Here is a 12,593-nt window from a genome sequence, read left to right as displayed (position 1 = left end):
CTAGCGCACTTGGTATTGTGTATGGGTGCTCGACCAGTCAGCAAAAGCCAACCTCACCCACAACAGAGAACTGTTGATTGTCAAGGGCAATGAATTCCATTATCTTACCGTTAATGGATTTTGCCTTTGAGTTGTCTCGCTTAAATTTTCTTACTCTTTCAAATGACTGCTCGACTTGTTGACTGCTCGATCCACACGGCTAGGTTAGGAATGCTGTGTTGCACGTGTAGCGCAAAATTTGACGTGGCGTCATTGTCATGTACCTACGTTATATAGGTATGCATGTCAGCTTTGACATCGGCGTTAAACTAGACATCGGGCCGATACCGATGTTGGCATTTTTAGCTCATATTGGCTGATTCCGATATGTTCACTGACAATATCGTTCATCCTTAGTGTAAAGTTCACCAAAGATGTTGTGGAAGGGTACCGTTCTTGTTAAAAACGCACACTTTTCTTGTCTTTAGGAATGTGAATAGTCTTTCCAGCTTTATATATCGCAGAGGTTCTGCTACGTTGTTCTGTTTCATAGTACTGTAATATAGACTGGAAGCCAGGTTATGACACACCCCTCGCTCTCTTTTTTTCCCAGAGGAGCGTCGGCAGTGACTCCCAGGGCCGCGTCACAGCAGCCAACAACCAGCGAGAGCTGGCGGCGGAAAACAAAAAGCCCTTCAAATTCCTGCCGCTGCACGTCAACACCAACAAGAGCCGGGAGATGCCCTCAGCTTCGGCCCCCGCAACCCCCTCCGTTGCCGCCACAGCCAAGAAGCAGAGCCCTGGCCTGGGTCTCAGGGATGCGTTCACCCCCTCCCTGCCCACCAATGACACCCCCAGGCTAGGTAGAGGGGCCGAGAGAGGGCTCCTTCCCCCTAGGGAGGATGGGAGAGGAGAGCTCAGCATCGACAGTAGCCAGGTAGGCAACGTCTAGGCACTTGGGATTACTGAAGGAGTATGGCATTTTAGGACTTGTATTTTAGACTAAACACAGACAGTATATGTTTTGTTTGATCAACTACTTATTGCACAATGCAAATGATTGGAGTTTGTAGTTTCAATACTTAGTTAAAATAGAACAGACACAGGACAATGCATACGATAAAAGTAGTTTAGTTGTGGGTAAATTTGTCCTACTCAGTAACCCATTTTGGACAAATCTATATAAATAGCATACCTTGAAACAGCGTTTTCACCATTCAAGTATGCTTGCACTGAACTGATCTTCCTGTACTGTCTGCAAACGATCACATGGCGTGCTGTGTTCTCGCTCCTGTAAGAAAATAAATGGTAGAACAAGGATGGGAGCCTAGGTGAGCAAGATGACGATGAAACCAGTGTGTATTGAGGGCAATTTTAAAATATGCCACCACTGCAGGTTCCCAAGTGAGTTCTGCCCTCGTTTAGCTCAGTCTGCAGTGAGTGGCCTGGTATCTGCGCTCTCACACACTATTTCTCTGTCTCGCTCTCTCTATCATTTACACTCACAGACCTGCACGCACACATGCTCTCTCTCTGTTGTCACACTATCTCCTACACACCCTGTCCCTCACACACCCTCACACTCTCTGGTGTCCCTGTCAGGTGGTGAGCAAGCTGGTTCAGATCCGGGAGTACATCGGCAAGGCCAGCTCCATGAGGGATGACCTGGTGGAGAAGAAGGACATCCCGGCCAACGTGGAGCGCCTCACCCACCTCATCGCCCACCTCAAGGAGCAGGAGAGGTCCTACCTCCGCTTCCTGCAGAAGATGCTGGTAAGTACAGTACGTTGGCTTATCCCGGCTTTCTCACTGTCTCTCTATGTCTTTGTTTTTCTCCTTTCTCTCGCTTTGGCTTGATCTGTCGCTATTTTTTTTCTCTTTTGGTCCATCTCTCTTTCCATCCTTCTGTCATTTAAGGATGAAAGGGGCTGCTTTCGAAATACACTTTTTATTTTTTATTTTTTTTTCAGTTCACTTTTTCTATGGTATTGATAGTAAAAACAAACTACGGTAGCCTTCTTGGGCTTTTGCCTGTTAAAGAAGCCTGCAGTCCACTGCTTCTTTCTCACATTGCTGTTGATAGTTCAAGTTGTTGTGTTTGGTAACTTTTCACTGCACCCTGGTCATGTATTTTTTTAATGCCAAGACAGTCGTGTATCTTGTTCCATTTGGCAGACAAACCTAGGACATGACACGCATTGCTTCTGAACTGCTGGATGGCACATGTCATTTGATCTTGCTATCAATATTATATAGGTTACCCCCCTCTGGCATTTATGTAAGTAATTATCACCAGTCCTTCTATTTTCATTATTGTATACTAACTTTTTCTCACTCCAACCACTGTTCAAGTATTACATTGAAAGGGAAGGAAACGCTTGAGGAGACCTGGTTTCCCTAGCCACTACACAGTCAGTATTGGTCGGGCCAAAGAGGGAGCCCGTGCTTGCATTCCGTCCCTACTATCTTCCTGACCGCCCCCCTCTTCTGTAGGCGAGGGAGAACGAGGAGGACGAGGCGGGAACACTGGACTCGGCCGTGGGTTCAGGCTCATTGCCAGAGAGCGCCTCCCTCAACATGGAGGTGCGCTCCTCGGACGCCTCCAATGCCACCGTGAGTAGCCCTTCCTCTAATTCTGACAGCCCCTCCTGCTCCAGCTAGTTTTTTTTAATTTTTTACTATTATTATTATTATTATTATTATTATTTTTTACTATTATTTATTATTTGTTTTTGTAGTAGAGGAGTTTGGATTGGTCACAAACGAGATCATCTGATACGCTGACTAGGGATATGCATCACAATCTCTACCAGATAGTAAGACGTTGCTTCTAGAAGTAGTCACCCAAGCAGACCGAGGCTAACCTTATTGCCCGCCATCCCTCCCTCTCGTCATTCCTTGCTCTCCCTCCCCCTCTCCATCCTTCCCTCCCTCCTTCTCTCCATCCCCCTTCCATTGCCGGTGTAACACCAGGAAGTCTGCGTGGTCAGCATCTGACGCACAAGCAGTTTTGTTTTTTCTAATGTGTGTGTGTGTGTTTGCTTCCAACAGGGCCGTGTTGCAGGCCGCAGTGAACAGAAGGAGGAGCTGGAGAACTTGAGGAAGCAGCACGAGCTCCTGAAGAAGATGCTGGAGCAGCAGGAGCAGCTCAGGGCTCTACGGGGGCGCCAGGCAGCACTACTGACCATGCAGCACAGTTCCCAGCACGCCTCCCACACCATGGCTGACACCGGTGAGACACGGGCCGTATAGAGAGAGCGTATGCAAAGGAGCACACACTGACTGGACACACAGCGCACATGCAGAGCAGGTAGCTACACACACACACACCGTAACCTTTTTCATTTGGTGTGTGTGTGTGTTCCAGTGCCGACAGAGACCACAGGCAGTGTGTCAGGGCTGAGCATCACCTCGGAGCTGAACGATGAGCTGAATGACCTCATTCAGCGCTTCCACAACCAGCTGCACGACTCCCAGGTACCAGCAACATACAATACCGGGTCGTATGAATTAGGGCACACCGTAGCCAAAAGTATTAGCGTTTTCTTCTGTCTGATGCCTAATGAGTACAACCCTGGCAAACATCAAAAGGTAGCACTTTACGCCACAGGCTGACGTGGTAATAGCAAGGTATTGTTACTGGAGGTCGACCGATTAATCGGAATGGCCGATTTAGTTAAGGCCGATTTCAAGTTTTCATAACAATCGGTGATCGGCATTTTTGGACACCGATCATGGCCGATTACATTGCACTCCACGAGGAGACTGCGTGGCAGGCTGACTACCTGTTATGCGAGTGCAGCAAGGAGCCAAGGTAAGTTTCTAGCTAGCATTTAACTTATCTTATATAAAACAATCAATCTTAACATAATCACTAGTTAACTACACATGGTTGATGATATTACTAGTTTATTTAGCTTGTCCTGCGTTGCATATAATCGATGCGGTGCCTGTTAATTTATCATTGAATCTTAGCCTACTTTGCCAAACGGGTGATTTAACAAGCACATTCTTAAAATCAGTACACAAGTATATATTTTTAAACCTGCATATTTAGTTAATATTGCCTGCTAACATGAATTTATTTTATCTAGGGAAATTGTGTCACTTCTCTTGCGTCCTGTGCAACAGAGTCGGGGTATATGCAGCATTTTGGGCCGCCTGGCTCGTTGCAAACTGTGAAGACTATTTCTTCCTAACAAAGACAGCCTACTTCGCCAAACGGGGGATGATTTAACAAAAGCGCATTTGCGAAAAAGCACAATCGTTGCACGAATGTACCTAACCATAAACATCAATGCCTTTCTTAAAATCAATACACAGAAGTGTATTTTTTTAAACGTGCATATTTAGTTAAAAGAAATTCATGTTAACAGGCTATATTAAACTAGGGAAGTTGTGTCACTTCTCTTGCATTCATTGTACGCAGAGTCTGGGTAAATGCAACAGTTTGGGCCGCCTGGCTCGTTGCGAACTAATTTGCCAGAATTTTACGTAATTATGACATAACATTGAAGGTTGTGCAATGTAACAGGAATATTTACACTTATGGATGCCACCCGTTAGATAAAATACCGAACGTTTCCGTATTTCACTGAAAGAGTAAACGTTTTATTTTCGAAATGATAGTTTCCGGATTTGACCATATTAATGACCTAAGGCTCGTATTTCTGTGTGTTATTATGTTATAATTAAGTCTATGATTTGATAGAGCAGTCTGACTGAGCGGTGGTAGGCAGCAGCACGCTCGTAAGCACTCATTCAAACAGCACTTTCGTGCGTTTGCCAGCAGCTGTTTATGACTTCAAGCCTATCAACTCCCGAGATTAGGCTGGTGTAACCGATGTGAAATGACTAGCTAGTTTGCGGGGTGCACACTAATAGCGTTTCAAATGTCACTCGCTCTGAGACTAGTTGTTCCCCTTGCTCTGCAAGTGCCGCGGCTTTTGTGGAGCGATGGGTAACGCTGCTTCGAGGCTGGCTGTTTTCGATGTGTTCCTGGTTCGAGCCCAGGTAGGGGCGAGGAGAGGGACGGAAGCTATACTGTTACACTGGCAATACTATAGTGCCTATAAGAACATCCAATAGTCAAAGGTATATGAAATACAAATGGTATAGAGAAATAGTCCTATAATAAACCTTAACCTAAAACTTCTTACCTGGGAATATTGAAGATTCATGTTAAAAGGAACCACCAGCTTTCATATGTTCTGAGCAAGGAACTTAAACGTTAGCTTTTTTACATGGCACATATTGCACTTTTACTTTCTTCTCCAACACTTTGTTTTTGGATTATTTAAACCAAATTGAACATGTTTCGTTATTTATTTGAGGCTAAATTGATTTGATTGATGTATTAAAATAAGTGTTCATTCAGTGTTGTTGTAATTGTCATTATTACAAATAAATAAATCAAGAAAAAAAGGCAGATTTTAATCGGTATCGGCTTTTTTTGGTCCTCCAATAATCGGGATCAGCATTAAAAAATCATAATCGGCTGACCTCTAATTGTTACCCCTCTATTACATACGTGGTGTATAACCCTGTAACTAGAATGATTACATTTAAATGAAGGGATAACTGGGCAAAATTAAGTCTTCATGTTGAGTAATTAGAACTTGTTACCATGTTATTGTCACTTTATCCCGTGTGGTAATGTAAAGTGCTACCCATCAAAGTAATATATGCTGAGTTGTTTGTGTTCGTGCACCTACTAACATCCTGTGTGCCTTTCCTTCCTCAGACCAAGGCAGCAGTCCCAGACAACCGCAGACAAGCCGCGAGCCTCTCCCGGGAAGTCTGCCGCTCTCGCTCCTCCCAGCCTTCCCCTCCTCCCCGCTCTGCAGCCTCCTCCTTCCTCCGCCCCCCCCCCCTCACCTGCCTGACCTCCATCACCCCTACGTCGGCCTCGGCGGCGAGCGCCAAGCTGACCAAGCTGCAGGAGCTGCAGGACAAGAAGCAGACCATGGACAAGATCCTGCAGGAGCTGCACTCGCTCCGCGACCAGACCCTCAACAACAACTCCTGTAAGTTATGGTTTGTCTCTAACTGACTAGGAGTAGGTTAACACCGTCAGGGATGGAGGCCTGGAGGGGGGGGAAGTTATATTTAATTTTTTTGCTTATTTGAACACCCGCAACTGCCATTTCCTGCAATCTAGAGCAAAACGTTGCCTTCGATCATAACAAACTGCCAGACATGTTTTCTGTTTCTTTTGTGGCGCAGCTCCCATCTTACGTTCTTTGGGGAGAACCCTGGTGCATATGATAGAAGCTTGTTCATTTGCTGTCGTGCATGTGTGAGTAATGTGTGGGTTGGTCCATCAGGTCGCAGCGCCAGTGTGTCCCTGTCCTCTCAGCATAGCCTGGCTCTGGGCGCGGGCCCCTCCTCGGACCACCCATCTGCCCTGTACAGAGAGCCCAACGGGGCCTCAGCCATAAGACGGGACGCCTCCACCTACCACCCCTCCACACACACCCAGCAACCCCAGCATGAGGACGCCCCAGCTGACAAACTCCGGTACTAAACTCAAACTATTATTATGATCAGTGCACATCACACCACAGTTGTATTCATGGGGCAACAAAAGGAAGAAAACTGACAAACGCAGAGGGACTTCCTGGACTTGCCCAAATCAAGTTTTATTGGTTGCATACACATATTTAGCAGATGTTATTGCGGATGTAGCGAAATGCTTGTGTGCTCCAACAGTGCAGTAACATAAAAAAAATCACAATACGCACAAATCTCTAAAAGAATGTGAATGTATAAATATATGGACGAGCAATGTCCGGAGTGTATGTATGTATGTATGTACACTACCGTTCAAAAGTTTGGGGTCACTTATACATTTCCTTGTTTTGAAAGAAAAGCATATTTTGTTTTGACAAAAAATAGGCTTTTCTTTCAAAAACTAGGAAATGTAGAAGTGACCACAAACTTTTGAAGGGTGGTGTATGTGTACAGTGCATTCGGAAAGTCTTCAGACCCCTTGACTTTTCCACATTTTGCTACCTTACAGCATTATTGTAAAAGGGATTAAATAGTTTTCCCCCCTCATCAATCTACACAGAATACCCCATAATTAATTACAACGGGAAAAAAGCGTTTTTTAGACATTTTTGCAAATGTATTAAAAATATTACATTTACTTAAGTATTCAGATCTTTTACTTAGTACTTTGTAATCACTGCCAAAGCGGCTTCAACAGCCTCGAGTTTTCTTGGGCATGACGCTACAAGCTTGGCACACTTGTTTTTGGGGAGATTCTCGCATTCTTCTCTGCAGATCTTCTCAAGCTCTGTCAGGTTGGATGGGAAGTGTCGCTGCACAGTTATTTTCAGGTCTCTCTAGAGATCTTCGAGCGGGTTCAAGTCCGGTCACTGGCTGGGCCACTCAAAGACATTCAGAGATTTGTCTCAAAGCCGCTCCTGTGTTGTCTTGGCTGTGTGCTTGTTGTTGTCCTGTTGGAAAGTGAACCTTCGCCTCAGTCTGAGGTCCTGAGCTCTCTGGAGCAGGTTTTCATCAAGCTTCTCTCTGTACTTTGCTCTGTTCAGCTTTCCCTTGATCCTGGCTAGTCTCCCAGTCCCTGCCTCTGGAAAAACATCCCCACAGCATGATGCTGCCACCACCATGCTTCATCGTAGGGATGGTGCCAGGTTTCCTCCAGACATGACGCTTGGCATTCAGGCCAAAGAGTTCAAGCTTGGTTTCATCAGACCAGAGAATCTTGTTTATCATGGTCTGAGAGTCTTTAGGTGCCTTTTGGCAAACTCCCAGCGTGCTGTCATGTGCCTTTTTTTACTGAGGAGTGACTTCCGTCTGGCCACTCTAACATAAAGGCCTGATTTGATGGATTGCTGCAGAGATGGTTGTCCTTCTGACAGGTTCTCACCATCTCCACAGAGGAACTCTAGAGATCTGGCAGAGTGACCATCGGCTTCTTGGTCACCTCCCTGACCAAGGCCCTTCTCCCCCTATTTCTCAGTTTGGTCGGGCGGCCAGCTCTAGGAAGAGTCTTGGTGGTTCCTAGCTTCTTCCATTTTTAAGAATGAAGGAGGCCACTGTTCATGGGGACCTTCAATGCTGCAGACATATTTTGGTACCCTTCCCCAGATCTCTGCCTCGACATAATCCTGTGTCGGAGCTCTACTGGCAATTCCTTTCGACCTCATAGCTTGCTTTTTGCTCTGACAACTGTGGGACCTTATATAGACAGGTGTGTGTGTGCCTTTCCAAATCATGTCCAATCAATTGAATTTACCACAAGTGGACTCCAAGTTGTAGAAACATCTCAAGGATGATCAATGTAAACAGGATGCACCTGAGCTCAATTTTGAGTCTCAGCAAAAGGTCTGAATACTTATGTAAATTATGTGTTGTGTATAGATTGAGTAGTTTTTTTGTTGTTGTTTTTTTTGTATTTAGTACATTTTACAATAAGACTAACGTATCAAAATGTGGAAAAAGTCAAGTGGTCTGAATACTTTCCGAATGCACTGTATGTGATGGGATGTATAGACATTGTGGATAGAATATTTAGTATATCTGTAGGATCGAATATATATTCTGCAATAGTTGAATAGGATGGCATTGACTAGAATACAGTATATAAATCTGAAATGAGTAAAACAGTATGGAAACCTTATTAAAGTGACCAGTGTTCCATGTCTATTGGGACTACCTGGACTTGTGCCCTAATGAATACAACCCAGTGTCGATGGAGCAAAGGAGACGAGAAGAGGGAACCAACTCAGACTATTAGCATGCACCCTTTGTATCTCTCTGATACCGGCAGCTGAAGATCCATACTGCACTGTTCCTTCAGACAAACTCTGCCATCCATCACCTTTTATCCCTCTTATTCATTCATTAGTCGGAGCAACAATAGATCCAATTAGTCAAGTGTCTCTCCTTCATTGATTTCAGTTGTCCATGTATCAACCTTGGTCTCTTTCCCACATTCCATTTCTCCCCATTCATTCCCCCACATTCTCTCTGAAATCTAACTCAAAAGAAAGACTTGTAGTGCTTTCAATTCTTGAGGTGGGGTGCACACTTTGGGCAGAAGGCCAATCCAATGCTTTTAAATCCTTGAGGTGGAGACTTTTAAAACAGAATCGGGCCATCTTAAAACAGAATCCCCCTCCCACCACAGGAAGCTGAAGGAGGTGCACAAGCGTCTGAACGAGCTGCGTGAGCTGGTGCAGTACTACGAGCAGACATCGGACATGATGGTGGACACGGTCAACGAGAACGTGAAGGAGGAGGAGGAGGAGGCGGAGACTGAGGAGGATGGCTCCATGCTGGAGACCATGTTCGACTCGGAGCAGGAAAACCGCCGGCCCCCCATCACAAACATCAGGTACTTGAGGGACACAGACGGAGTAGGGTGAAGTCATTATTACTCCTCATTAGAGATGTTTATTAGTGTGCCTTGTCCATTTCTGTTACTAAGCATCATTCAAACCGGCAACCACTGACAGTAACTGGTTAGCTTCAAACCAAGCATATAATCTGTTCCCTTCATGTGCCCCACATTACCAGGTCTTTATTGTAAAAGATAGCCAGGCAAGTCATTGAGAACAAACTAAGAAATATTATTACGGTTCAGATTAATACAATTCCCAAGGGTAAATCATGGCAGAGTGAAATTGAGTCTTGACCCTCTTCTCCATCTCTCTTTCCCCTGGTCAGAAACCCACAGCATTCTGGGAACTGGACAGAAATGAACAGTCTGACCAATGGCCGAGGAGGCGGCAGCACCAACAACCACGCTGACGGGAGGCTCAACACCGAGTGTGAGATCAACAACCGCTCTGCAGCAGCCAACCTCCGCAGCCTCAACATCCCCTCAGCCATAGGTAGCGCAATGCACATTACATGCTATACACACAACCCACTCATCTCACTAACCCTGATTTGTCTCTGCCTCCACCAGAGTGCCAGTACAACCGGCCCTACAACCAGGTCAATGACGACGATGATGACGATGCCCTGGAAGATGAAGAGGTGCGCGGGGCCAGGGGCCGGGACAGCGAGTGCTCGGGGTCAAGCAGGAGGAGCAGCCTGGGGAACGAGGACGCAGACTTCGCACACAAAGTCCACCGGCTGCAGACGGCCAAGCAGAAACTACGGCAGCTCCAGGAGCTGGTGGCCATGGTGCAGGTGAGAGGACTGACTAGAAGCAGAGAAACATGGCATATGTAAATTGTAGGCACCATAGTGCAAGTCAGTAATGGGACCAATCTTGTCTAAAAAGTTGACTCAAGTTTGCCAAAAAGCACCTGGATGATGATCAAGACTCTTGGAAGAATTTTCTATGGACAGGTGATTCAAAAGTCTAACTTTTTGGATGACATGGGTCCCGTTATACCTGGCGAAAACCAAACACTGCATTCCAAAGTAAGAACCTTAAACCAACGGCCAAGCATGGGGGTGGTAGTGTGATTGTTTGGAGATGCTTTGCTGCCTCAGGACCTGGACGACTTGCCTTAATGGAAGGAACCATGAATTCTGCTCTATATCAGAATTCAACAGGGAACTGTCAGGCCATTTGTCTGTGAGCTGAAGCCAGCTCGGTCATTCAGCGAGACAATGATCCAAAATACACAAGTCGACATGAAAATGTCTAAAAAGCAATACATTTGATGTTGTGGACAGGCCTAGTCAAAGTCCAGACCTAATCCCAATTGAGATGATGTTGTGGCAGGACAAGAAACGAGCAGTTCATCCTTGAAAACCCACAAATGTCACTGAGTTACAGCAGTTCTGCATGGAAGAGTGGGCCAAAATTCCTCCTCAGCGACGTGAGAGACTGATCAACAACTACAGGAAACATTTGGTTAGAGTCATTGCAGCTAAAGGTGGCACAACCAGTTATTGAGTGTAAGGGGGCAATACATGTTTCAAACAGGGGCTTTGGGTGTTGTATAACTTTTTAGTTTTTGAAATAAGTATGTAATTGTTGTGTTATTTGTTCACTCAGGTTCCCTTTATCTAATTATTAGGTTTTGGTTGAAGAGCTGCTAACATTCAGTATTTAAAAAAATAAATAAAAAAAAAACAGATCATTTAAAAGGGGGCAAATACTTTTTCACAGCACGTGTGAGTAGAAACATATCAACACACACAAATAAGTCAATAATACAAAATAGACCACATGGTACAGAATCTAAAATGACCATGGTGCAGCTGACTGGTCTAGACAGTTCAGAGTGGAAGAGGACCCTTTTACAGTCCAAGAAAATAAAGAGCTGGAATTTCAGCCGTTGAAGATGGGCAATGGCCTTATGGAATAGTACCCATGTGACTTCTTGTCTCCCAGAGTGACGATACAGACGCTACCACGGCCAATGAGGACGAGGGCCTCCACCAGCAGCCCAACAACACCAGAGGTGCTGCTGCTGGCTCCTCCTCTGCAGCCAGGAGCCCCAGAGACCTCACCCTCACAGACAAGGCCAGGTAGGAGACTTACTCACACCCATACGGAGCACTAACGCACATAGTAGACGCCGTTGAACCATCATAAGTGTATGAAAGTACCTGCGTCTATTTATATCTGAGTGAGTGCATTTCTGCCTTTAAGCGTGTGTGAATTACACCGCCGGTGATTCTGTTTGTGAATCTAAAATAAGTTGTGTGTGTCTCAGGGAGAAGCTGTATGAGGAGAAGCTTCGTCAGCAGCAGCAGGAGTTGCAGCAGCTTCACGAGGAACGCCAGCGGCTGATGGAGATCCAAGACAAGATCCAGGACCTGCAGTGGGCCTGCCCCGACCTGCAGGTAACACACTGAGCACACACCACTCTATTTCCTGATTGATTGTGTTGAAAGGCTTTGGTGTCAGAACTTGTTTCTGACTTTTTAACTTTAGTGCTCTATATCGAGAATAGGGTGTTATTTGAGAGGGCCTCTCTCCTATCATTCTCTCGCATACACGCTCTACCTCTCCCTCCCATCTTCTCCTTTCCAGTCGTCGGTGTCCAGCAGCACAGTGAGCCAGCAGACCCTGATGAGGAAGGTCCCGGCTGCAGCTTCCACCCCAGCCCCTGCTCCGGCTGCAGCCCCCAAAGCCAACGCTTCTCCTGCCGCCACCGCTGCGCTCAAACCCACAGCCCAGGCCGCCGCGAACGCTTCTGTCACTGACAACGAGGTGGGTTTTTGATTTGTTTTGATTTGACAGGGTCAGTTCACAGTAACATCAATGATAGTATGCTCATCCCACAAACTTGATGGTTCGCCAAAATCAAACAGAAGACTTGTATCACCCGCTCAGTGCAAGGCTTTTCCTGAGGGTTAGCGTGACCGAGTTAGCCATGGCTGGATGTCAGGGAGCTGTATAGGAGTGTGAGTTATCATGCAGACATAACCATGAAAATAACAGCGCTCATTTACCTTCATGTTTCCCCAGCAGCTGTGGTGTGAGATGCGGCGCCACCAGATCCTGCGGGAGGAGCTGCGCCAGCGGAGGAAGCACCTGGAATCCCTGATGGCCGAGCATCAGAGGAGGAGCGGCCGCAGCGACTCCCCCTACAGGATGGAGGACCCAGAGGGTCACGCCGCCGCTGCCACGCAGCCACTCAGCAGGGACGAGAGGTGAGGGAAGCGTTAAGACC

General features: G+C 46.2%; 1 protein-coding gene across 14 annotated transcripts in view; it reads left to right on the top strand.

Annotated features, from left to right (window-relative positions):
* The window catches only part of LOC106602553 (pericentriolar material 1 protein), a 38,113-nt gene that overhangs the window by 10,248 nt on the left and 15,272 nt on the right, over window positions 1-12,593 (top strand). For 8 of the 14 annotated variants that reach the window (XM_082974244.1, XM_082974246.1, XM_082974245.1 and 5 more), the window contains 14 exons: window positions 593-916; window positions 1,582-1,761; window positions 2,473-2,592; window positions 3,031-3,211; window positions 3,347-3,456; window positions 5,723-6,005; window positions 6,306-6,498; window positions 9,137-9,343; window positions 9,676-9,842; window positions 9,920-10,146; window positions 11,306-11,442; window positions 11,631-11,760; window positions 11,951-12,130; window positions 12,389-12,573. In XM_082974244.1, coding sequence (XP_082830370.1) covers window positions 593-916; window positions 1,582-1,761; window positions 2,473-2,592; window positions 3,031-3,211; window positions 3,347-3,456; window positions 5,723-6,005; window positions 6,306-6,498; window positions 9,137-9,343; window positions 9,676-9,842; window positions 9,920-10,146; window positions 11,306-11,442; window positions 11,631-11,760; window positions 11,951-12,130; window positions 12,389-12,573 — 2,624 coding nt within the window. The remainder of the gene's footprint in view (window positions 1-592; window positions 917-1,581; window positions 1,762-2,472; window positions 2,593-3,030; window positions 3,212-3,346; window positions 3,457-5,722; window positions 6,006-6,305; window positions 6,499-9,136; window positions 9,344-9,675; window positions 9,843-9,919; window positions 10,147-11,305; window positions 11,443-11,630; window positions 11,761-11,950; window positions 12,131-12,388; window positions 12,574-12,593) is intronic. The other 6 variants (XM_082974250.1, XM_082974248.1, XM_082974249.1 and 3 more) reach the window with 3 other exon arrangements.

The sequence above is a fragment of the Salmo salar genome, chromosome 04 (genome assembly GCF_965601325.2).
Source record: "Salmo salar chromosome 04, fSalSal1, whole genome shotgun sequence".
Lineage (NCBI taxonomy): Eukaryota > Metazoa > Chordata > Actinopteri > Salmoniformes > Salmonidae > Salmo > Salmo salar.
Note: the sequence above shows the minus strand (reverse complement) of the source record. Positions and strands in the feature narration are given on the sequence as shown.